Consider the following 25,699-nt stretch of genomic DNA (forward strand, 5'->3'; position numbering starts at 1 on the left):
CTCGGTCCAGCCTTTGTTTTATTAATAGAGTTGGCGTGAGGTCATGTGACTTCCCAGAATCCTCTTCCCAGTGTCTGGAATAATGCAACTCTTGATGGAAAAATATAATCATTAAGCCTAGGTTCACACTAAAATTTGGTGCAGGAAAACAGAGATCTGGGCACATTCAAATCGCACTGCTAGGGATTGACCGATTATCAGCAAAGCCGATATATCGAGGGCCAATATGCACTTTCCCCGATATATCGGAATCGACCCTGGAGGTTACCGATATTTTGGGAAAGTGCTTGTACCGGAGTGATGCCTTCAGCTAGAGGCATCACCCCGGTACCGGCGTCCATAGACAACGGTCGGCTGTCTTGTAATGACAACCAATGGGGTTGAGAACAAGGAGTGGGAGGGGACGTCCCCTCCCCCTCCCGCAGCTTGCCCAGGTCTCCTGTCCCACCGGGAGACCCGGGCAACCAGCCTGCATGGCCGCCGAAGACCCGATCAAAGCCGCATTCGGCGCCGATCGGGTCTCCATGTAAAAACCCGGAAGTGATGTCATGACATCACTTCCGGGTACTCGGCGCCAGATTAAAAAAAAATGACAGCATTCAAAACAGCCAAACTTGGCATTTTGAATGCTTTTAAGTGCAGAGGAGGGGTTTGAGGTCTTCTAGACCCCCAGATCCCTCCACAAGAGTACCCGGCAAGAAAAAAAAACAAAACATTTTTTAAATGTACGAAAATATCGGCGCATATCAGCCGATACCGATATGCATTGGCCAAAATATCGGTATCGGCAATGAAAAACCGATATCGGACGATCACTACGCACTGCCCTTGCAATCTGCAGCCGATATCAGTGCAATTTTAATGACACCCCAGTCACAGGTCACAAACAGTGCGTTTGCCTGTACCGGATCCAATGGTACACAGTATCATGCGATCCGGCTGCAGTGCAGTTCCAAAATTGGTGCATGCATGACTTTGGTGCGATGCGGTTAAATTTGAGCCTATCCAAAATGAATGGGCTCAAATTGCACCACAAACAAAATGGCCCGTACCCCCATCTGTAACTGGCCTTCACAGCAAGGAGCACATGGAAGGGCTGCGCATGCAAAACAAAACCAGAAAGTTTCCCAGCTCAACTCACCAACCAGTCTGCTTAACAATCAAATTAACCTGTTTAATAATATGCAGTAAAAACAGGGGTTTAATTAGCACACATTTGCAAACGCATCCGTAAGCTGCAAGGCCACTTCACGGCACCCTGTATTACCTGCAGTACTAACGCCTGTAAATTTATGAGAGTCTCCACAATGGAAGCACATGCATTCTAATGGATAGATAGAGGGCAGGTGGGCCTGGAGGTAGCCCAATCCTCCTTAAAGGCACAGGGGCACCCTGGGCGGCCAGCACATAGCACAATGGCAGCAAATGCATCCAGTGTGTCCCCTCACCAGTATACATCAACAACAAACAAGATGGCCCCTGCCCCCCATCTATAATTGGCCTTCACAGAAAGGAGCACATAGAAGGGCTGCGCATGCAAAACCAAATTAAATCACATTTAACGCGTTTCTGTGCGTTTCATAGTGTGAACCGAGCCTTAAATATGTTACATCCCTGTAGGCTACACTCAAGTTAGACAAACCAGCCTGCTCGAGGGTCTGCCCCAGCTTGTGACGCGACTAGGAAAGAACAGTAATGTGAGCATTGAGGTTATCAATCCTGTCAGCTGCCCCCCCCAGCAACCTTTCCATATCATTTTTTTCATTCACCGTACTTTTCCACCTCAACCAAGCTTTTGCTGGCATTGACATGCTTCCTCAGGTACTCTTCTTCATATGTGGTGGGCATGCCCCCCCATCCATAGGGTTTGGGACTCTGTAATTCGCCTCTATAATTTATTTGCTAGGGAATCAGTCTCCAACTCCCCTCGACTGGCAGTCATTATCTCAAGCTAAAAACTCTCTTGTTTATTATTTTATCTTTGGGGTTAGGCAACTGATACCATCGCACCTTTGTTCCTGGAATGGCTTGAGACTCCTAATGACATTATGCATATGGAGGAAATGGTGGCTGAAAATAATGATACTTATGAGAAGTTTTAAAGGGTATGGTTGGCCTGGATACTGTTCAAGGACTTATCCAAGCTACATGACTTCTTGGTTAACCTTTGCCGATGTCCACCGTTGTGGTCCCACCTGCTTATTTATTAATTTTATATTTACTGCTTTTTCAACATTCTTTGCTGCCTTAGGGAACACTTCCATTGTCACTATATACACCATGTGAGGTCTACTGCCATTCTTGTCCTTCCTTCCCTCTTCGCCTTATCACCAGGAGGAAAAAAACATCTTCATTAGTGGAGATCCATGGCATGTCCGTACATTTACACTGCCAGATTATTGGAACACACTTATTCATAAAAATTGTCTCCTTTTCACTACTTCCTTTTTTTGATCATTCTGCACCCGGATATTCTCTATAGACTGTAATCAGATTATTCTCTTTGGAAATAAGGCGTATTACTTTTGTTTTCCCTTGTATTGTTTCTCTGATAACTAATAAACATATATCTGTCTAAATTTTCTCCATACCATAGGAGGACCACGAGCTTTGAGACCTTCTGGCATTGTCTGGAACACCCCACCACCCAAGAGTATTTCCCATCCCTATCCTAGTTACTAGTTCCGGCAAGTAATCCAGCAGCTCTTTAGCCGCTCGGAATACTTTTACTAGCTTCAGAATCGTCGGCCGAGAAAAACAATGTGCAGAGGTGACCGAGATATCACCCTAGCAATCCAGAGACGTACCGGCATGTCGCTGGTCAGCAGATGGATAAGGACTGTAGATCTGTGATTATTGCACCTAGGATGTTTAATGTCCATTGAAATAAATACATGATCTTTATTGGTGCCTCCATAGTGAACACAAGACTCATAAAGCACAGAACTCACCTATACAGATCTCTATAGGAATTTCCTCTTCTTTAATCTTCAAATGTATTTCTTCCTCCTCTTCAAATTTTACAATTGTCTGAGTGGCTCCGGGATCTGTGAATAAAGATGAGAGTGAATCCCCCTGTACTGAGATGTATGAGAGACCCCAGAGAGTGTGTGTGGGGGGAGAGTGGTCACGTCTCTTGGCTGGTAACACACAATGACATGATGTGAGGAGGAGAGCCGGAGTCTAATAGAGGTTGATGGCTCCTGACTCCCCCACTGGGCACATACTGTCCCACCCATTACTGTCTACTGACAGAGGAGGGGGGAGAAGAAGAGATTGTTGTAGTGATTGAACAAGGAGAATCTGGACTCTTCACTAGATTTAGTGTTTATTACTCACCTGTGCTGATCTCTGGAGGGTTCTCCTCCTTACATGGCTCATCGCCCATCATATACAGCTCTACTGCTTCTTCCTCTCTCCATTCTTCATCAACTCTCACATATGGCTCTTCATTCTTACATTTACAAAAAAAAAAGCAGATACACTATTTATATTTACAGATTAAACATTATATATTATTTTTAAAATTCTCAGTTGTATCTACCTGATCCTCCTGAGGGATTCCTGATCTTCCTGTGTGGAGTCCCGGGAATACAGAGGACGGGGACATCTCTCTGGGGGATTTCTGTTACTGGATCCATCTGTAGGAAACACACACACTGACTGAATACAATGGGGGGGGGGGGGGGGATTAAATCTCTGTGCCACTCTTCTAAACTGAGAAAAGAGAGCAGAAGCTGCTGCTAATAACAAAATGAAGCAAACCCCATTTGTTAATTAGGATCGATCTCTTACCTGTTTGGTGCTATACCTTTGATAGGTAAGACACAGAAAGCAGTACAGTTGGAGCTACGTGTTTCAGATTCCTCAGCCTGTTCCTGCAGGCTCTGCTCATGCAATGTAAACACTGCACAAGCAGAGAGGATCTGCAACGGTTTTCTATTTTGAAAACAGCCACAATTTCTTTGTTAAACAGGTGCAGACTGTGCACCAGTTTCTATTTCGGAGAGCCCCCTGACCTAGTATTCGGGGTCGGCTTCGGCTGGCCTGAAGAACGGGGTTAGACCTTCTGGCTAGGCAGACCATGGAAACTTTAATCCCTGTCAAGAGCCTTGCGCCCCAGGGGATCAGGGTCAAAGTCCTACCCCTTTCGGGGGGGTGGACTAAAGCACACCCTTAAGTGCACTTTTTTGTGTGTGTGTGTTTGACATGCACATTTTGTGTTCACTTACGGGTTTTTCGTTGTAGGTTTTTGCACTACCGCGGACTTAAAAAAAAATCAGTTTCTATTTCACTTCGAAAAAGGTCTATCTGCTTAGTTAAATTGGAGCTCCACCCAAAAGGGGAAGTTCTGCTTGCTTTCACCCTCCCCCACCCCCACCCATTTGGCACGTTTTTGCGGGAGAGCGGGTACCTTGTTTTGACAGGTACCCGCTCCCACTTCTGGCACAGACTGCTGCTGTGATCTGAGACGGAAGTTGGCCACTCTCCTTCCCCCACCATCTTTAGGGACACATCGCAGGTCCCAGAAGACTACGGGACCATTCACAAGGTGACTCACGCATGCACAGTAGTACGGAGGCCGTGAAGTTGCAGGGCTTCACTTCCTATTTACCTTTTTAAAGATGCCGGCACCTGATCTCTGGACAGCGCTGGATCCCAGGACAGGTAAGTGTTCTTATAATAAAAGTCAGCAGCTGCAGTATTTGTAGCTGCTGACTTCTATTTTCTGGGAGGAGTCTGGAGCGTCTCTTTAATGAGGCGCACACCAGTGGCAAAGGAAGCCTATTAAAATCTCCAATTTTTCAATGTCTTTATATCAGAGGATGTGTGTATCTACGGGGAATCTCAATACTCTTCTCTCCTTTACAAGAAATTAAAGTCTCCTCTTACCCGGTGATGTGAGGGGCGGCCGCTTCTCCATAAGGGCGTCCCTATAAAGGTTCTTGTGTCCTTCTATATACTCCCACTCCTCCATGGAGAAAGGCACAGTGCTATCTTGACATCTTATAGGAACCTGACACACACAATGATACAGTCACCATCCAGACACATCCCTTGTCTGTTACTGGATAATGTCCCAGAATTCCCGGCACCGCTCACCTCTCCTGTCAGGAGATCAATGATCTCACTGGTGACTTCTTCAACCTTCTTGTTCATTCTTAGGCAGTGAGATGGGGGATCTATACCGGGACTTTGGGTCTTCATCATGTAGGAAGCCATCAAACCATCAGATAACTTGAAAGATATATAATTCTATACACAAAAGCAAAACTATTAAATTATAACATTCAGATCTAAATATTCTAATTGCATCCAATTAATAAAATGTAAGTATTTTTTTTAGGGATGCACCGAAATGAAAATTTTGGACCGAAACCGAAAATGCAGGATGCCCTTGGCCGAAAACCGAAACCGAAAATGACTTTTTCCCCCAAAATTTTTTTTAAAATGGATAGAACAGGGGTATACACCAAAAACAGGCAGCGACGTACACCTGTCGCTGCCACCCTGTTACAGTATATGTACTGTGATGGGTTGGCAATAGGTTAATTTAATTACCAATGGTATTTGTATTATGCAGCATGAGGGGTTAATGTATTGTCACTGCTGGTCACTCATCTATTAGTGACCGACCAGTGGCAGGTAATTAACCCCTTTGTGCTGCATTAGTGCAACCAGTATTAATTAACACTGATACTGGTTGCACTAATGCAGCACAAAGGGGTTAATTACCTGCCACTGGTCGGTCACTAATAGATGAGTGACCAGCAGTGACAATACATTAACCCCCTCATGCTGCATAATACTAATATCATTGGTAAGCTGCCTCAGCTCCCCCCCATCTCCCCCCACTCCCACTGCCTCAGCGTCCTCCTCCTCGGGTGTCCTGCATTCTAAAGTCCCGCCTCTGGCCGGCGGCACCGCCTCTCAATGACGTCCCTACTACGATCTGTGCATTATGAATGGACATACCAGGCGGGAGGGCGGGGCGAGCGGCCGCTATAGAGAGAACTAATGTGATCCTTCACTGTCAGCTCAGCACGTCTATGTGTGAATGAGAACAGAACTGAGCTGACACCGGGGGCGGGCGGAGCGGCCGCTATTAGCTGTAACTATGTGAGAGCTTCTCTTCCTTGTCAGCGGAGATACATGCCTGTCAGTGAAGAGAAGCTCTCACATAGTCACAGCTAATAGCGGCCGCTCCCCCCGCCCGATGTCAGGTCAGTTCTGTTCTAAGTCACACATAGACGTGCTGAGCTGACAGGAAGGATCACATTAGTTCTCTCTATAGCGGCCGCTCGCCCCGCCCCCCCGACCTGGTATGTCCATTCATAATGCACAGATTGTAGTAGGGACGTCACTGAGAGGCGGACGGCCGGCCAGAGGCGGGACTTTTAAAACCTGCCCTGCGCTGCGCCCTCCTCCTTCCCCACGGCGGCCATATTTTATTTTCGGCACTGTTAACCCATTATCGGCCGAAATGAGAGAGGCTCATTTTCGGCCGATAATTTCGGTGGCCGAAATTTCGGTGCATCCCTAATTTTTTTAATTAAAAAGTGTCATGTGACCTCCCAGAATCCTCCTCACCTCTCCGGTCAGGTCTGTGTTTTATTAATAGAGATAAGAGTGATGTCATGTGACCTCCCAGAATCCTCCTCACCTCTCCGGTCAGGTCTGTGTTTTATTAATAGAGATAAGAGTGATGTCATGTGACCTCCCAGAATCCTCCTCACCTCTCCGGTCAGGTCTGTGTTTTATTAATAGAGATAAGAGTGATGTCATGTGACCTCCCAGAATCCTCCTCACCTCTCCGGTCAGGTCTGTGTTTTATTAATAGAGATAAGAGTGACGTCATGTGACCTCCCAGAATCCTCCTCACCTCTCCGGTCAGGTCTGTGTTTTATTAATAGAGATAAGAGTGATGTCATGTGACCTCCCAGAATCCTCCTCACCTCTCCGGTCAGCCCTGCGTTTTATTAATAGAGATAAGCGTGATGTCATGTGACCTCCCAGAATCCTCCTCACCTCTCCGGTCAGGTCTGTGTTTTATTAATAGAGATAAGAGTGATGTCATGTGACCTCCCAGAATCCTCCTCACCTCTCCGGTCAGCAGGTAGATAACCTCCAGTGTAAGGTTTAGTATCCTCTCAGTCACGTGACTCCGCTCCTTCTCCATCCTTAGTCACGTCCCTGTAAACTCTTTGGCCTTCGATTAAGCTGTGTTAGTTTAACCATAAAATGAAAAATCTGAAACCAGAACAAATACAAAATAGATATACAAACATATATAGAAGAAATCTCTGATGTATTTATTTAGAGTAAATACCTGGTGAAACGAGATGAGAACACATATTATAATGAGTAATGCAAAGCAGTATACCTGTCTGTACAAACACACATGTACCCTAAGAGTCCATTCACACGAATACGACTTGTCAGGCGACTTGTCATCCTGACAAGTCGCGGACCGTCGCGGTCCATTGTGTGGTACAGGAACGGTTCTAATAGGAGCAACACAAGTCCCTCTGACTTAGAAAAAGGTTCCTGTACTACTTTGGGGTGACCTGGAGCGACTTGCATAGACATTCATTTTATGAAGTCCGTGTAAGTCGTGCCGAAGTCGCGGTGCACTTCACAGGTCGCCCCCGAAGTCATGCCGCTTCAGTGTGAATGCGGTCTAAAACCCTAAAACATCCATTAATTGCAAAAATTGGAATACTGAATCTATGCTTTGCAATAGGAGTGATAGGAAGCAAGCAGATCCTTCCAGCTTACATTGCTGGTTGGAGTCAGTATTAAAAAGATAACCCGCAAACACGAGCGTGGCGCAAATGAACAATAGACAACTGGTGCCACAAGAGATGTGAAATGGTCACTGGATTTTGCGCCACCTATGGCCAGCTTAAAGTCCAACATTACCTTTGTAGAGTTTTCTTATACCCCCCTGAGCGCATCTCGCTAGTACATTACCTTTAGCAATGATGACTGTGGCCCTCCTCAAAGCACACGGCCAGTTTAAACGGCCAGTTTGTACTGCGCATGCAACCCACAGTCCCATTAAAACCTACAGGAAAGCGTATACTCCAAGAAACCTGAAACAGGTGCATCCAAGCAACTTCCTTCTATGCAATGTCTGGTGAGCCTTAAACACACAGCACCCAGCCTGTGAGGTCTCTGTAAACCTCCACGTAATCCATACAAAAAAATGGAGAAATGCTGGTGCTATGGACGTCAGCTAAAACATCCTTTATTTTAGCATATGAACAACAGTCAAATAAAAAGCCAAAGCTATACTCAGAGAAACCTGAAACAGGTGCATCCGAGCTACTACCTACTATGCAATGTCTGGTGAGCCTTAAACACACAGCACCCAGCCTGTGAGGTCTCTGTAAACTTCCATGTAATCCATATAAAAAAGGAGAAAGGCTGGTGCTATGGACGTCAACTAAAACATACTTTATTTTAGCATATGAGCAACAGTCAAATTAAAAGCCAAAGCTATACTCCGAGAAACGGCTTGAGCCATTTTTATGGTGGTCTGTGCTGTTGTTGATGGGGAGTTAAGCCCCGTACACACGATAAATAAATTTGGCCGGGAAATTTCGTCCGACTACCGATCTGCCGATTTTCGGCTAGTTAGTATGGTGCCTAAGACAGCCGACTCCGACTTTTTGGCTGACAAAATCCTGGTGTGCAGGCATTAAAATTTTTGTCCTCCGTCAACACATGTCCGATTTTCGTCTCATTAGTACAGATTTCGACGGGGAAAAATCTTATGAGCAAGACTAGGCATGCTCAGAGATGAAAGAACACATAGAAAGCAACCCAACACATGACATCACTTCTGAAGTAGAATTCTGTCGTACGGGAAAATTTGTGTGCAGTCTAGAGCACATTCCAACCAACAGACACCACTCTGGACAAAAGACGGACAACCGATCAGCGGAAATTCGTAGCGTGTGTACGGGGCTTTAGGCTCCGTTCCCACTAGTGCACCTCTGCTGCCTACCCCCCCCCCCACTAAAGCGCCCACCTCTGCTGCCTATCCCCCCACTAAAGCGCCCACCTCTGCTGCCTATCCCCCCACTAAAGCGCCCACCTCTGCTGCCTATCCCCCCACCTCTGCTGCCTATCCCCCCACTAAAGCGCCCACCTCTGCTGCCTATCCCCCCACTAAAGCGCCCACCTCTGCTGCCTATCCCCCCACCTCTGCTGCCTATCCCCCCACAAAAGCGCCCACCTCTGCTGCCTATCCCCTCACTAAAGCGCCCACCTCTGCTGCCTATCCCCCAACCTCTGCTGCCTACCCCCCACTAAAGCGCCCACCTCTGCTGCCTATCCCCCTCACTAAAGCGCCCACCTCTGCTGCCTATCCCCCAACCTCTGCTGCCTACCCCCCACTAAAGCGCCCACCTCTGCTGCCTATCCCCTCACTAAAGCGCCCACCTCTGCTGCCTATCCCCCAACCTCTGCTGCCTATCCCCCACTAAAGCGCCCACCTCTGCTGCCTATCCCCCCACTAAAGCGCCCACCTCTGCTGCCTATCCCCGCACCTCTGCTGCCTATCCCCTCACTAAAGCGCCCACCTCTGCTGCCTATCCCCCCACTAAAGCGCCCACCTCTGCTGCCTATCCCCTCACTAAAGCGCCCACCTCTGCTGCCCATCCCCCAACCTCTGCTGCCTATCCCCTCACTAAAGCGCCCACCTCTGCTGCCTACCCCCCACTAAAGCGCCCACCTCTGCTGCCTATCCCCCCACTAAAGCGCCCACCTCTGCTGCCTATCCCCGCACCTCTGCTGCCTATCCCCTCACTAAAGCGCCCACCTCTGCTGCCTATCCCCCCACTAAAGCGCCCACCTCTGCTGCCTATCCCCTCACTAAAGCGCCCACCTCTGCTGCCCATCCCCCAACCTCTGCTGCCTATCCCCTCACTAAAGCGCCCACCTCTGCTGCCTACCCCCCACTAAAGCGCCCACCTCTGCTGCCTATCCCCCCACTAAAGCGCCCACCTCTGCTGCCTATCCCTGCACCTCTGCTGCCTACCCCCTCACTAAAGCGCCCACCTCTGCTGCCTATCCCCTCACTAAAGCGCCCACCTCTGCTGCCCATCCCCCAACCTCTGCTGCCTATCCCCTCACTAAAGTGCCCACCTCTGCTGCCTACCCCTTGGTCCAGCACTGGAGAGTCCAATACACCAGAAGAGACATATTCCCCCAGTGCAGAGCCTGCTGACCCCTGTATAAAGGATATATGACCCCCCCCCCCCTACTCTATCTAACCTATAGACAATACTAGGACCCCCTTTTCTCATAACAAAAAAAATAATAATTACCTCCTCCTCTCTGTGTACACACTCTGCAGCCCCACACCCCAACCAGGAAGTTCCTAAACTACAATAACTCCTCCCCTCACCTGGGCTACGGCAAAAGGGCCGCCTCAACCACTGAAGTCTTTAATAAAATGAATAAATAAATAAACACCGACACTAAATTTTATCAGGGATTAACCTGTCCTGCACACGGGAGCTTGGAGAAAAGATTGTACTCTCTTCAACGCTATGGCGAAAGAGAATTTTGCTAAGTACTGCGGCTACAAGAAAATGGCAGCCGCGCGGCCTCTACTTCACAATGAAAACCAGGAAGTAGCTAGGCGGCTTTGGAACGCACAACAGAGGCGAGAGTGTCGCTAGGCGGAAGTGGGAGGAGCTTTGTATGTGTTTGAGATAAGGAGGGGCAGGAGAGTGAGAGAGTAGTCTCTGAGCTTAGAGTTAGAGTTATAATTATTGGTCATGAAAATAAGAGTAACCATGTGCTGCAAGCACTGTCGACACTAAAGAACGTGAAGTGGGCACTTATTTCTCTAGTCATTCAGTTATTGAAGGTCTATGTCAAGATCAAGCCATAAAGAAACCGATCCTTTCTGAGGTGGAACTTATTGGTGGTCTTGAAGACTCTCAAAATCTCCCCTTTTCCTCACAATTTAACTACGGCTGTGGAATCTAATTTTTAAAAACTGTTTTTCTAGTTTTACTATACCGAAGAGGGTATCAGAACTATAACTATTTACCCTAAGGCTTCATTCACAAGGGTGTTCTTAACGTAGATGAAGGGGCGTGGCGTGTGCCCCACCATTTTTGTATGGCATATACCCCGCCATTTTGTAACATCACTAAATTCTTTATTTTGAGAATATACTTTGCTAAGTCGCTTTAACTTCAGTTAAGATTGCACATATATTACAGTTAACACGTTTTCTAAATATACACTTATGCTTCCTGTAGATATTACACCCCTTGTTCCTCTTTTGATGTTAGTTTGAAAGCGGTATTGCAAAACTTTCTTGTTGCATTAACTGACAGATTTTACAGTATCTAGTAACCATCATATAATGTTTAACCAATTATATTCGCACACATAACCTGTCCTAGACACCTCCCACTTTAGGGCTCTTTCACACGTGCGTTCAGTTTTCTTCTTCAGTTCAGTCATTTTTTTTTTGTTAAAAAACGGACACGGATACATCAGTTTTACATCTGCCGACATCCGTTATTGCGTCCGCCGACGTCCGTTTTTCATCCACCGACGTCCGTTTTTCATCCGCCGACGTCCGTTTTTCATCTGCTGACGTCCGTTTTTCGTCCGTCGACGTCTGTTTTTCGTCCGCCGACATCCGGTTTTCGTCCGATGACATCCTTTTTTTAACATTTTCCTATACATTTTCTATCCGTTTTTCGTTCCTTCCATTTTTTAAACGGAAGAAAAATAGGGTTCTCTTCTGAAAAAACTGAACGTAACGGACGCAAAACGGATGTCAGCGGATGGTCATCCGCTGACATCCGTATTTACATAGAGATGCATTATGTCCGTTTTTCATCCACAAACGGATGGGATTAAAAACGGACATACGGAACGCCCGTGTGAAAGAGCCCTTACTGTGCATCCTGTGTATTTTGTATAAGATCTCTTGACATGAAATAAACAGACGAGAAGTCCTTTGTACTACACACAGACTACTTGATTTTATTCCAGAGGCAAAGGATTCTCCCGGAGGCTCCGCTCTTACACAGAACCGATTAGACTCAATTTTGGTCAGGGACTATTAAGAGGTGGGATTGACCCAATCACCTACAGTAGAACTATGGAAAAACTTTTTTTTTTTCATTTTGTATAGAGAAAGGGAGAGTTTTAACCCCTGTTAGTTTTTTTTTTTTTTTTTTCCGCAATCTGTATCCCATTGCAGAAATTTCCCTTCAATTCCCGTTCCAGAGCCAAACAGGAAGTAAGAGAAAATCCCTGCAAATTAAGGGAATTTCTTGGGAACCCCCAGGTCACAAGAACTAGTGTTCCTAATGGAAGATTTCTCCACTTTTACTTTTCTGGGGACAACCCAAAATGTGGGATTTATTTTTTACTTTCACTGTCAATTATAACGGTAAACAGGACAAATAGAGAGGGTGACTCTCCCTAATGGGGACACGGCCAGAGTTCTGGGCCACACACTTGCAAAACTGTCAAACTGGGACCAGCAGCTGTGTCTGTGCAGCTACTTAGTCCCAACAGACATGAATGCGACTGCCTGCATGCGGATGCACGTAACACCTGTGCATCCTATTCAGGCAAACATATTGAATGGTTGTAAGCTTAAAGTGGTTCTAAAGGCAGAAGGTTAGAATGTTTAGAATGCATTAAGATAAAAAGCCTACTGTGTGCAGCAGCCCCCCTCATACTTAGCTGAGCCACATCTCGATCCAGTGCTATTGCACGTGAGTCTCGGCTGTCCAGGACTCTCTCTCCTCATTTGCTGAGACAGCAGCGGACGCCAATGGCAATCAAAGTGAGTGAGCCAATGAGGAGATAGAGGGGGCGGGGCTGAGCTATGGCTCTGTGTCTGAATGGACACACAGAGCAGTGGCTTGGCTCGGGTGCCCCCATAACGGGCACTCGTTAGGAGGGAGGGGCCAGTAACACTGGCAAGGGACCCAAGAAGAGGAAGATTGGGGCTGCAAAACCACTACACAGAGCAGGTAAATATAACATGTTCGTTAATTTTAAACAAAAAAAAAAAACAAGACTTTAATATCACTTTAAATATGCCCATGTGAACAAGACCATACGGAACCAAATCTGTTATTCTATCTAGACAGGGTAGAAATAAGACCATCATAGCAATTTAATCCATCTACTTTCCCCTTTAACCAGTTTCCGACCACCCGCTGTAAGATTAACTGCGGTAAGTTGGCTTGGCTGTGCGAACTGACATAACTGTACGTCGGTCGCGCGCGGGGCTAGGGGGCGCGCGCACGCCCGCAGTCCCCGCAATGTGCTGATTCGGTTCAGTCATCACGTCCAGGCCAATGATTTTTGGCCTGGACCTGGTGATCAGTTCTGACCAATGGCAGAATGTCCTGTAGCTGTTTAATGTAAACACAGGCACAGGAAATTATGCAATCTTCTCTACTGGAGCCCTTTTCGGTTCCAGCGTGAGAAAAGAGAACATCAACAGTGAGTACACAAGCACTACACTGACACTAGTACACATAGGCAGGCAAACATTTAACCCCCTGATCACCCCCCCCCCCCGTTAATTCTTTCACTCCCTGTCACTGTGTCACTATATACAGTATACAGATAATTTCCTGATCACAGTTACTGTGAGAGACAGTTAGTGGTAGTTAGAGGGAGTTCCAGATAGGTTTAGGGTACCCGCCATATAGCCCCTAATAAATATTTAACCCCCTGATCACCCCCAGTTAACCCCTTCATTGCCCTGTCACAGTGTTACTATTATAGTGTACAGATCTTTTTTCTGATCACTGTATTAGTGTCACAGGTGACATCAGTTAGCGTTAACGTTAGTTAGCGCCAATCCAGGATAGCGCCAGATTGCCTGCTGCACATTTAGTCATAAATGTTAACCCTTTGATTGCCAGTGACACACACACTCCATTACTAGTATAGTGTCTGAACGGATCAATATCTTTGATCCTATCAGAACTATGCTAGCGTCCCCAATAGTTTAGTATAGTGTTCCCAAAATGCAGCGTTTGCAGGATCAGCCCCGACACCTGCCAGCACCTGCGTTTAGCCCCTCTGTCCATCCCCCAAGAAGTGCAGTATCAGCAGATTACTGTCACTTTCAATACACAGCACACTAAACTGCAGCATTAGCAGAGTCAGGCCTGATCTCTGCTAGCACTAGCAGTTTCATTTTTTGGTAGCGGTTCAAGCAGTCCTTGACAAACAGGTGCTTTTTTACCTGTGAGTCACACTAGGTACCTATAAATTTATTGGCTAAAATGTCCAAACAGAGGTACACTAGTGAAGAGGCCTACAGGCTAATTGAGATATTTTTTTTTATCAGACATGTAGCTAAATACATTTTGGCCTAAATGTATGACAAAAATTGAGTTTATTGGATATTTTTTTAGAAGAAAAAGTAGAAAATGTAATTTTTATTTTACATTTTCGGTCTTTTTTCGTTTATATCGCAAAAAATAAAAACCGCAGTGATCAAATACCACTAAAAGAAAGCTCTATTTGTGGGAAAAAAAGGACATACATTTCACTTTGGTACAGCATTGCATGACTGCGCAATTACCAGCTCCCGAACCAGAAGTGTTATTCAAGAAATTGTCCTTCCCACTTTTATGACTGAGCCAGAGATCAATATCAACTAGATAGAGGACTTGTCCTCAAATCTCATCAAGCTGCAACTTCCTCCTTCAGAAATTCTGAAACATGGTTTCAGCTTCAACGGGGGCCAACAAACAGTCAAGCAGCAAAGACATATACACTTGCTGCCTGGTTAGTGAAAGTGAGTGGAATGGAGATGATTAAGCCTGGGGGGGAGGTGAAGCAAAACATGTTTGGGCCATGGTTTGGATGAATCAAGCTGAGGCTGCTTTTACCCGCACACCATTCGGGCCAGGTGAGGTGTGCGGTGGCTAGGCTATCTCTTCCTATTTCTTCAGCGTGCTCTGGGTCTAGGGCAGTGATGGCGAACCTTGGCACCCCAGATGTTCTGAAACTACATTTCCCATGATGCTCATGCACCCTGCAGTGTAGTTGAGCATCATAGGAAATGGTAGTTCCAAAACATCTGGAGTGCCAAGGTTCGCCATCACTGGTCTAGAGGAACCTTTTCCCCAGCCTGCACCTTCAGTAGTCAGCGGCATCGAATTCAATGGACCTAATTAGTTTGAGCGGGGACCACTAAGCATTTATGGTTGGTCAATATGATTACCCGGCAATGGAATGTACAGAGTTTGGTGATGAAGTAGAAGATCAGTGTGTAAATATATAAAAAAAAGGAACTGGAAGGTTGTATTGAACATTTATTTTAAACCTCTTTATCCTGTGAGAACTTTTCCATGTCCATTCAGAGACATTACCTGGGAATTGGCCTTCTCTTTATGAGTTGTCTGATGCCTCACGAGATATGCTTTTCCAGTAAAACACCTTCCACAGTCCAAACATGAAAACGGCCTTTCCCCAGTGTGAGTCCTTTGATGTAAAAGAAGTTTTGCTCTCTGAGAAAAACATCTCCCACATACTGTACACAAATGTGGCTTCTCCCCCGTGTGAACTTTTACGTGTCTGACAAGGGACGATTTTCGGGCAAAACTGTCGCCACACTCTGAACAGAAAAACGGCTTCTCCCCCGAGTGGATTTTCTGATGAGAGATGAGGTTTGACCTCTCAGCAAAACATTTTCCGCACTCAGAACAGGAAAAGGGCTTTTCGCCCGTGTGGGTCATCTTGTGTGAGTTAAGGCGTACTCTAGTGGAAAACCATTTCCCGCATTCCGAACATGAATATGACTTCACTCCTGTGTGAGTTAGCTGGTGTAAACTAAGTTTGGCTCTCTGCGAAAAGCATTTCCCACATTCCAGGCATGAATGTGGCTTCTCCCCCTTATGAAACTTTATATGCCTAGCAAGAGAGGATTTCCGAGAGAAACTCTTGTCACATTCTGTACATGAATACGGCTTCTCCCCTGTGTGAACCTTTAGATGTGAGACAAGACAGGCTTTCTGGGAAAAACGGTCACCACATTCTGAACAGGAGTATGGCCTCTCTCCCGAGTGATTTCTCAAATGTATAGCAAGCGTTGATCTTTGGGTATAACTTTTCCCGCATTCTGAACAGGAATATGGCTTCTCCCCTGAGTGAGTCACCAGATGTTTAGAGAGAATAGATCTTTTGCCAAAACTTTTCCCACATTCGGAACATGAATAACGCTTCTCCACTTTATGACCTCCCTGGTGTGTGCTGAGGTCCTCCCTCTGGGTAAAACATTGTTTAGAATTTGGGGGGGTTCCAGCCCTTCTATAATCTGTGTGATGGGTGATGGTATTGGAGGGTTCAGGAAGCCTCAGCTCATGTGTAGAGGGATCAGATAACAGATCTTTGCTCTGAATTACAGGAGAGGGATTTGGGTGGATGCAGTTTACTAATGAAACGTCTGCTGTAATGTCTCCATCTTGTGTACCAATATCTGGAGAGACAATTGGATGTTTCCACCAATTACCCCAGCCATGTCGTCCATCTGGAGAAAAAAAATCCATGGAGAAAAATGAGAATTTCGAAGGAAGAACTTCGGTCTCATTAAATGGCAATGAATTGTGTAAAATCATTGATTTCTTTAAATGTAACTGATTATGTACTGTATATGACACAGTCTTTGAAAAACCTGGCCTTTACATGTCCAAGCATAGTTACAATTGTGAAAGAAGAAAATGGTCGCACACCACCATGGATTCCGTGGTGGTGTGCGACCATTTTCTTCTTTCATGATTCTCCTGGTGGCGAGCCGAGGTTCAACACCCACCTTGAATCGTGGATTTTGACTAGCCTGAGCGGTGTTATCTCTCTTCATAGTTACAATTGTGATACCATGTATCTATTAGGACATTACCACTTGCCAACCACGTACTGTCGATTTACTGCTACAGTGCAAGCTGGATGCGCAGAATCACGTATATACTGTATACATAATTCAGCGTTTCTGGGTATAGGGCACGCCGCTAGTGCTGTAATTAGACACAGCACATGCCAATCAGCTGGTGCCAGCCAATGGATGACCCCCGGCACCCGCTAAACGGAAAGGCGGAAGACAGGATGGAGCTCTGCATATGTAAACAATGCAGAGCTCTGCCCTGTCAGCGAGGATGTGCTGGACTTTGTTTCCCTGAATAAAAACCAGCACATCCATTAGTGAAAGCACCACATAGTACACCATAAACCATGATCGCCCTAGATCTTTAACTCCTTTCCAGCCAGTGTCTTTAGTACAGTGACAGTGCATATTTTTATCCCTGATCACTGTATTATGCCTTGTTCCCACTGAGCGGTACGGTTCGGTTCAGTTTGGTACAGTTCAGTACGGTTCGGTAAGCTACACCTTGATCAGGCTTGTGTTTTCACCGCCAACAGTACCTAAGCTCAACAGTACCTCAATAGTATTGCTCCACCCTGTTGGTACGGTACTAATGCCTCGTTTCCACTGAGCGGAACGGTACGGTTCAGTTCGGTACGGTACACAATTTTTGCTGTTTCCATTGTCAAAAGTTGTAAATGGTACCCTAATTCCGCACCGTACCGTACCACTTTTTTGGTACCCTTTCGTTGGGGTACCAAGCACATTAGTACTGTACCAACAGGGTGAAGCAATACTGTTAAGGTACTGTTGAGCTTAGGTACTGTTGGCGGTGGAAACGCAAGCCTGATCAAGGTGTACCGTACCGAACCGTACTGAACTGTACCAAACCGAACCGTACCGCTCAGTGGAAATGAGGCAATACAACAATTTCACCAAAGCATTTCAACTTTGGCATGCCATAGTAAAGTGTCTGAAGGTCTTTATTAGATGCTGAGGTGTCCACATAGCATTGTGGAATGTCAGTGGGTGGGAAAACATTTCACCTGATATCCCCCGCCACTAGATCACACTGACTGATAGCAAAGTCTATAGAACAGGACCACAGAGAATTAACACAATGCATTATGGGAGGTGAATTTAAAATAAATTATTAAGTATTATTCTCAGCTTTAGTTTTCTTCTCTCATCATATCCCTTCCTTTTCACCAGTGAGACCTTACATCCAGGGCCGTAGATCATTTTTTTTCCTGGGGGGGGGGTTCAGCCCTGAGTACCCAGAGAACAATAATTAGCACATCTGCCATGCTGTGACAAATTGTGGTGCGTATATATACAGTACATACAGCGCCCCCAGCAGGCACATCTGTTAGTGAAGCAAATAGTAAACATGGCTTCAATGTCAGCCGGGCCCTGCCTGTCAGCCTCGTGGATAAGACAGGTGGTCTTTCCAGTAGCAGTGCGGCTGCCGCTGCTGATAGGCTACACTAGCCTAGCTGCTGTGAAATTGGTTTGGACCCCCCATGACCCCCCTCTTATCTACGCCTCTGCTCGCATCTCAGGTGGTGGGCAAAAGGAAGACAGGCAAAAAGGCGATTTGGAGGTGGGCAAAAACTCATACACAGAAGCTGTGGTCAGTATATAAATAGGATTTATGGGACCCTGCCTGCTCCATAGGATAATCTGAAGATACAAACATGGTCTTGGATGGCCTCAAAAAGAAGCTGATTTTTTTTTTTTTTTTCATTTCGTTTTTATTACTCACCTGTGCTGATCTCTGTAGGAACTTCCTCCTCCTTACATGGATCATCACCCATCACAATTATCTCTTCGTCTTCTATATCTTGGGTTTTACATTCAGACTGGTTTTCTTCCTACATATCAAGAAAAGCAAAATATATTGTCCAATTTCTTGGACTGGGTTGAACACAAGAGTTACAACTTGCCAACCACATTCCATCTACCTGATATTGGTGAGGGATCTTGTGATGTGCCTCTCCTAGTAGAAAAACCATACAAAGGTAATGAACATTCATGTAATAGTGGAAAATTATGAAGAATTGTTTACATTTAGTGTTCATTATTCACCAATTCTGATCTTTATTGGCATTTCCTCCTCTTTAATCCTCACACGTTCTTCTTCCTCCTCCTCAGGTTTGACGCCTCTTTGATTTGCTCTGATGTCTCCTGGGTCTGTGAATAAAGATAAGAGTGAAGCCCCCTGTACTGAGATGTATAAGAGTCCCCAGAGTGTGTGTGGTAACCCCCAGAGTTCTGCTGATCTCCAACTCAATAGTAACCCCAACTTAGCTGATCCCCAACTCAGTATTAACCCCCAGCTCTGCTGATCCCCAACTTAGTAGTAACCCCCAGTTCTGCTGATCCCCAACTCAGTACTAGCCCCCAGCTTAGCCGATCCCCCACCCAGTAGTAACCCCCAGCTCTGCTGATCCCCTACTCAGTAGTAACCCCCAGTTCTGCTGATCCCTCGCTCAATAGTAACCCCCAGCTTAGCTGATCCCCCACTAAGTAGTAACCCCCAGCTCTCCTGATTCCCCACTTAGTAGTAACCCCCAGTTCTGCTGTTCCCCAACTTAATAGTTACCCCTAGCTTTGCTGATCCCCCACTCAGTAGTAACCCCCATGCTCTGCTGATTTCCCACTCAGTGGTAACCCCCAGCTCTGCTGATCGCCAACTCAATAGTAACCCCCAGCTTAGCTGATCCCCCAATCAGTAGTAACCCCCAGCTTAAGGCTCCGTTCACATTTAGGCGTTTTGGGGCGTTTTTGGGGCGTTTTTCTGCTCTAGGATCAGCTCTCAAAACGCCCAACAAGACAAATCCTATTCATTTCAATGGCCCCTGTTCACATCTGAGCGTTTTGACGCTGTATACAAAACGCCCAACGCTCAAAAAAGTACATGAGCTTCTTTTTGGGCAGATTACAGGCGTTTTCCATTGATCTCTATTCAATCTAAAAACGCCTGCACAAAAATCGCGGTAAAAATCGCGGTAAAATCGCGGTAAAAAAACGTCGCAAAAATCGCGGTAAAATCGCGGTAAAAACCGCGCGAAAAACGCTACGCTCAGGTGTGAATGTAGCCTAACTGATCCCCCACTCAGTAGTAACACCCAGCTCTGCTGATCCCCCACTCAGTAGTAACACCCAGCCCTGCAGATCTCCCGCTCAATAGTAACCCACAGCTCTGCTGATACTCTGGTTTTCTGATCCTCTTAGTCACATCTCTTGGCTGGTAACACACAATGACATGATATGAAGAGGAGAGCCGGAGTCTAATAGAGGCTGATGGCTCTAGTGTCTAAACAAGGAGAATCTTGGACTCTTTTCTGGATTTCGGCTAAGTTCACACCTGTGTGGGTGATTGCCACTGCGGGACTGCACCTGTTCCCCCAGCAGCAACCACCCGCACAGAAAAACGTGCTGCCACTGGAATTTGTGTGGGGCGTGCCATTAATCCTAACGGCACCTCTATGTGCTATAAACCACAGTGCAGCTTCCAGCATGGGACTTGTAGTTTCCATGTGGCCTCCATTTTCAAAAATGGAGCTGGGACCTTTTTCCTGCATTTTCATGAGGCACAGTAGCCCATTCAAATAAAATTTTCTGCCGTGCCCGTGCAAAGCACGGCTCGGAGAGCCTCACAAGTGCAAACCTAGCCTTAACGTTTTATTACTCACCTGTGCTGATCTCTAGAGGGATTTCCTCCTCATTCCATGACTCATCATCTGTCATGTATGTCTCTTCTTCATCTACTTTTACTTCAACTTTAATCACATCTTCATCTTCAATCTGAAAAATACCAAATAATACAGAATATTTTTCAGAACAATATTACTATTATTTTTATTATTAATATACAGTATTTACATAGCTTCAGCAGCCATATAAATCATGTTGTTTATTTAGTCTCAAATATTCTAAAAGATGTATAAATTCTATCTACCTGATCCTCCTGAGGGATCTCCTGATGTTCCTGTGTGGAGTCCCGGGAATACAGAGGACGGGGACATCTCTCTGGGGGATTTCTGTTACTGGATCCATCTGTAGGAAACACACACACTGACTGAATACATTGTTTCTATGTCTATATATCAGAGGATGTGTGTATCTAGGGGGATCCTTCATACTCAAGATATGGAAGTTTTCTCTTACCCGGTAATGAGAGGGACTGCTGGTTCTTTATTGTGATGTCCTTGAACAGATCCTTGTGTCCTTCCAAATACTCCCACTCCTCCATATTTAACAGGATTTCACTACAATGAACCAATAAAATCACACATATGTATATTTCCGACATCCTAAAAAAGCAAGATTTAATAACTAAACACACACCTTTAGCAGTGTTGATCACTTGTAAACATAATTAAAAAATATATATAAAAACAGTGCTAGCATCATATAAACTTATAAAATGTACAAAAAGTCCAAATAAAACTGATGTAATCAATAATAGAAAGTGCTCTAGTGCTCCAATCTTCTTAAAAGTGCTGAAGTGCTCCACATAAATTCACTCTGTGATGTGACGCACACCCCCAATGGACCCCCAGCTTTTCAGTCTGGAAGTCAAACAAGCCTGGTTTAAATAAGACTGATGGGCCACAAGGAACGGATAAAGAACTCCCCAGTAGCCTCTTAGACAGTGGCGGTTGGTGTTCCATGGGTCGGGGGGGCGGCATATGGACCACATCATACCCCCCCCGACCACCACACCAGCTCCAGCCCACACTGTCCCCCACCAGCTCCAGCCCGTACTGTCCCCCCCCCCGGTCGCCAGTCCCCCACCAGCTCGTGCCTGCACTGTCCCCCACCAGATCCAGCCCGCACTGCCCCCCCCCCCGGTCCCCCACCAGCTCCAGCCCGCACTGCCCCCCCCAGTCGCCGGCTCACTCACCCTGGGCAGGCAGCGGCATCGGAGGCTTCCCCCTCAGTATCCTCCCTCCTCCTCCACTCCTTGGCCGACAGCATGGCTTTTCCTTTCGGCCAATCGGGAAACGGGTCTCAGGACCCGCTTGCTGATTGGCCAGTAGAAGAATCAGTGCGCTAAATTCAAATATTGCCACTAGTGAAGTGTTGTGAACCACAGGTGTCCACCTATGAAAGTCCCAAAACAAAGTGTAAAGTATGAATGTGGCCATGAATAAATGATAAATATGTGCAATCCTTATAATGATCCTCCTACAGGGGGGTATAAAAAAAATATTACGTAGCAAAACACTAAATATAACGTGTTAAATTCTTATTCAATATGATAAAAATATAAAGTGATACCCCCAAACCAAAATTTGGTGCATAAGAACCCCCACAGGGTCCACAAAAAAAGTCCCACAAATCAATAGCTAAGACTTTAAAGTTCTTGATAAACAAAACAATGTGATCTTCAACTGATGAAGTGAATTCTCGTGAGCAATATTCACAACCAAACGTGTTGAATATATGTGTGTGAATCCCACCACCTTAACGGTTTGCTTCTTACTTGCAGGGGTATTGATAAGGGCAGAAAAAAACCATAGCCAATCTCCCGAGTGATGATTCCCTGTGATCGGAGGGACAGTGCGCCTCTACACACTTGGTGGAAAAGAAACAAAATAGCCTCTTACCAAATTATTGAAGTTTAGAAGCCAGTATCTCCCCCTTCCGGGTCTCCCCAGTTAAACACGATGGATCAGCACTTAGGTCTCTTGTCGGTGATCCCAAATGTATTCCTAAGCTCTTTTATCTCGCTTCCCCGTTATTATTATCCAATCTTCTGTCCTTTGCCCTTCGTGGTTGTCGCTTCCTCTGAGCCCAGCGATGCTTCCTAGAAGGATTCAGGAATTTTCCACAAGAACATGAGGTGCAAGTCTTGCTTCTCATATTTCATATTCATTCGCTATTGTCACACAACTGGGTGGGCTCGGGGCGCAGTGCTCTGCGCCCCGAGCCCACCCTTTTTTTGAAGCCTATTAGAGCCTCTGGCTCTAATCACATGCTTAAAAAAAAAAAAAACCCCATTGGAATCCATGCGTCCGGCACCCTGCATGTAGATTAGGGGGACGGACGCATGGATAGGGGGGGCGGCGCCCCTGTGCCCCCAATGCACCAGCCACCACTACTCTTAGATGTTCCAAATAATCTACTGCGCACATTAGCTGAAAGTTTGCAGTGATTCAAATATGAATAAAAGAATACAAATCAAAAAGACAATTAAAGGGGCAGGAAGACAAATTAGAACACCAGAAAAGTAAGGTCACCCTACTCCATGACTAGGGCTGTAATTGAACTGGATCTTGCAGTCAGCTACAAGTAGGTTCAATACCTGGCTCCACTTGTAGCGGACTGCAAGATTTAGTTTAAATACAACCCCCTCCCTTGGAAAGCTCCCAGCAAGCACCCCCCATGTCCTGCTTTGTTGTTGGACGCTCATTTACTGCAATACAAGAGTGAAAACCAACAGACTTTGCGTCTTAGCAACAAGGCAGGACTTTGAGGTTGCTAACTGGGACCAGGCTTCCAAGGAGACCCAAATGGCCTACAGGTATGACAATAAGATGAATGAACATTTTACAAAGCTACACAGTTTTTAGAACCTACTTGGGCTTGGATTTTCTGGAAGAGTTGAACTCAAAAACCAAGAGAGTATGACAAACAATTGTACAGTCATTGAAAAAGTGGTCATAAAGATTCTAATGGACATCCAAGGGTGGAGGAACTTTCCACGTTCCAAGGACTTTCTGTCAGCATCATGACACACAGACATGGAAGCCCAGGTTGGATGACCGCCATATTTTTTATCTGCGGAGAGGTGATTACCACCATTGCTTATTTTTCAGGTGAACAACGGGAACATTTTCTGAACCGTTCCCCCAGGATCTGTCCTGTGTTGGCATGAGAAGCCCCAGACGTGAAATCCTCACCTAATGTAGTCACTGTCTTCTTATATCTATAAATGGTGAAACGCTATGGAAGCTTTAACTGCTACAGAGATTCTAATCCCGTTTAATAGGATTCAGACCTTCGCTTTTTTTGTCGCGTTCGTTACCTCTCAGCGTAGGGCAGCCCATACACTTGAATTGGCAGCCTTACCTGCGACAATTGCGCCAAAGTCGCTCCTGCACCTTTTATTGGCAGCACGCCAACGGTATTTTGCGATGCGTGTTTTTGTTCTGCGATATAACTTGAGACTGCTGACCGCGTTTGTGTTGCGCCCTTAAGAAATATTGTTTCTGCCGATGTTCCTGGAATGCTCAGGTGTGAATGCAGCCTAACAGACCTATCATCTCCATCCAATGTGTCCTCCACATCAGAGGACTTGCAGGAAGATGAGGATCTATGGAGGTGACATGATCCCCCCCATCCAATCCACACAGAGTGCTGGGACCCCCTTCTCTCATAATAAGAAGACAATATTACCTCCTCCTCACTGGGCACACACTCTGCAGCCTCACACCCCCACAAGGACATGTCTTTGTGCTATAAATAACAACCTCTTTTTTTTTGGCTACAACAAAATGGCCGAAGCCCCTCCTGTACTGAGGACACTTCTTCTTCTTAGGCTGGAAACAACTCACTGCCAAAAGATGATTGTCCAGTCGCTATGGCAACCAGGAAGCAGTTGGATGGCCGTGAAACGCACACAGCGGAAGGGCGGAAGTGAGCAATGTTCGAGAGGAGACAAAGCTGCATTGGATAGAGCTGGCTCAAAATTATATTAAAATTATACAATTTATATTGAAAATATTCATGCAATTAGTCCAGGACTTGACAATAACATAATGGTGGGAATAAACCATAAAATATTCAAGGCTCAAAACGTCCCTGGGTGGGGATGTTTCCATTTGAGTCAATACAGTAGATGTAGAACAGGCAAATTTTTGCGATACAACGCTGCGCTACTTTAACTGACAATTGTGCGTTCATGCGACGCTATACCCACAATTGATGTCCCCCCCCCCACAAATAGAGATTTATTTTTGTGGTATTTGATCTCCTCTGCAGTTTTTAGTTTTTGCGCTATAAACAAAAAAAAAAAAAAAAAAATCAAGTTTGAAAAAAAAAAAAAAATATATATATATATATATATATATATATATATATATATATATATATATATATATATATATATATATATATATATATATATATATATATTTTTTTTTTTTTACTTTCTGCTATAAAACACATCCAATAAAAAAAATGTAAAAAATTAAAATTTCTTCATCAATTTAGGCCAATATGTATTCTGCTACATATTTTTGGTAAAAAAAAAAAAAATCCCAAGAAGCATATATTGATTGGTTTGCGCAAAAGTTATCGCGTCTACAAACTATGGGATATTTTTATGGAATTTTTTTTTTTTTTTACTTGTAATGGCGGCGATCAGTTATAGTGGGACTGCGACATTGTGGCAGTCAAATCGGACATCTAACTGACACTTTTTTGGGGACCAGTGACATTATTACTGTGATCAGTGATAAAAAAAATATGCGCTGTTACTGTACTAGTAACACTGGCAGGGAAGGGGTTAACATCAGGGGGCGATCAAAGAGTTAAATGTGTTCCCTGGGAGTGCTTTCTAACTGTGTGGGGGACAGGGGAGGACTGGGCCAGAGGGCAATTGCCCCTGGGCCGCTCTTATTGCCCCGAAAAAAGACTGCACCGCTTCTGCCACAGACATTCCTAAAGGATTCCTGGTGAAGAGAAGTAAAAAGTCCCCACTGCTCACCTACTGAGTGCGGGTTGAAGACAAAGTCAGAGCACAGGCCCCCCCCCCCCCAGCATGGATGGTGTGAACTGCGTCTGAGCAGAGGCCGGTTCCAT

The 25,699-nt window shown here is 45.6% G+C and overlaps 2 protein-coding genes across 2 annotated transcripts in view; both read right to left on the reverse strand.

The window, feature by feature from the left end:
- LOC309562964 (uncharacterized protein) overlaps nucleotides 1–24,287 on the reverse strand; it is a 51,497-nt gene extending 27,210 nt beyond the window's left edge. Inside the window, exon 1 of the mRNA XM_082267291.1 lies at nucleotides 24,182–24,287. The gene's annotated coding sequence lies outside the window, so the exon portion shown is untranslated. The remainder of the gene's footprint in view (nucleotides 1–24,181) is intronic.
- Nucleotides 1–25,699, reverse strand: part of LOC309564371 (uncharacterized protein) — a gene marked incomplete at its 3' end in the record, with an annotated part of 548,195 nt that overhangs the window by 3,002 nt on the left and 519,494 nt on the right. Inside the window, exons 13-25 of the mRNA XM_082268998.1 lie at nucleotides 24,293–24,474; nucleotides 21,056–21,156; nucleotides 20,847–20,944; nucleotides 20,581–20,692; nucleotides 18,971–19,075; nucleotides 18,847–18,881; nucleotides 18,648–18,756; nucleotides 15,369–16,552; nucleotides 5,104–5,256; nucleotides 4,894–5,017; nucleotides 4,415–4,533; nucleotides 3,340–3,454; nucleotides 2,958–3,047 (exon numbers count right to left, since the gene is read on the reverse strand). Coding sequence (XP_082125124.1) covers nucleotides 2,958–3,047; nucleotides 3,340–3,454; nucleotides 4,415–4,533; nucleotides 4,894–5,017; nucleotides 5,104–5,256; nucleotides 15,369–16,552; nucleotides 18,648–18,756; nucleotides 18,847–18,881; nucleotides 18,971–19,075; nucleotides 20,581–20,692; nucleotides 20,847–20,944; nucleotides 21,056–21,156; nucleotides 24,293–24,474 — 2,527 coding nt within the window. The remainder of the gene's footprint in view (nucleotides 1–2,957; nucleotides 3,048–3,339; nucleotides 3,455–4,414; nucleotides 4,534–4,893; nucleotides 5,018–5,103; nucleotides 5,257–15,368; nucleotides 16,553–18,647; nucleotides 18,757–18,846; nucleotides 18,882–18,970; nucleotides 19,076–20,580; nucleotides 20,693–20,846; nucleotides 20,945–21,055; nucleotides 21,157–24,292; nucleotides 24,475–25,699) is intronic.

Source organism: Pelophylax lessonae (genome assembly GCF_965119305.1).
Source record: "Pelophylax lessonae genome assembly, chromosome: 9".
In the NCBI taxonomy this organism is placed as follows: Eukaryota; Metazoa; Chordata; class Amphibia; order Anura; family Ranidae; genus Pelophylax; species Pelophylax lessonae.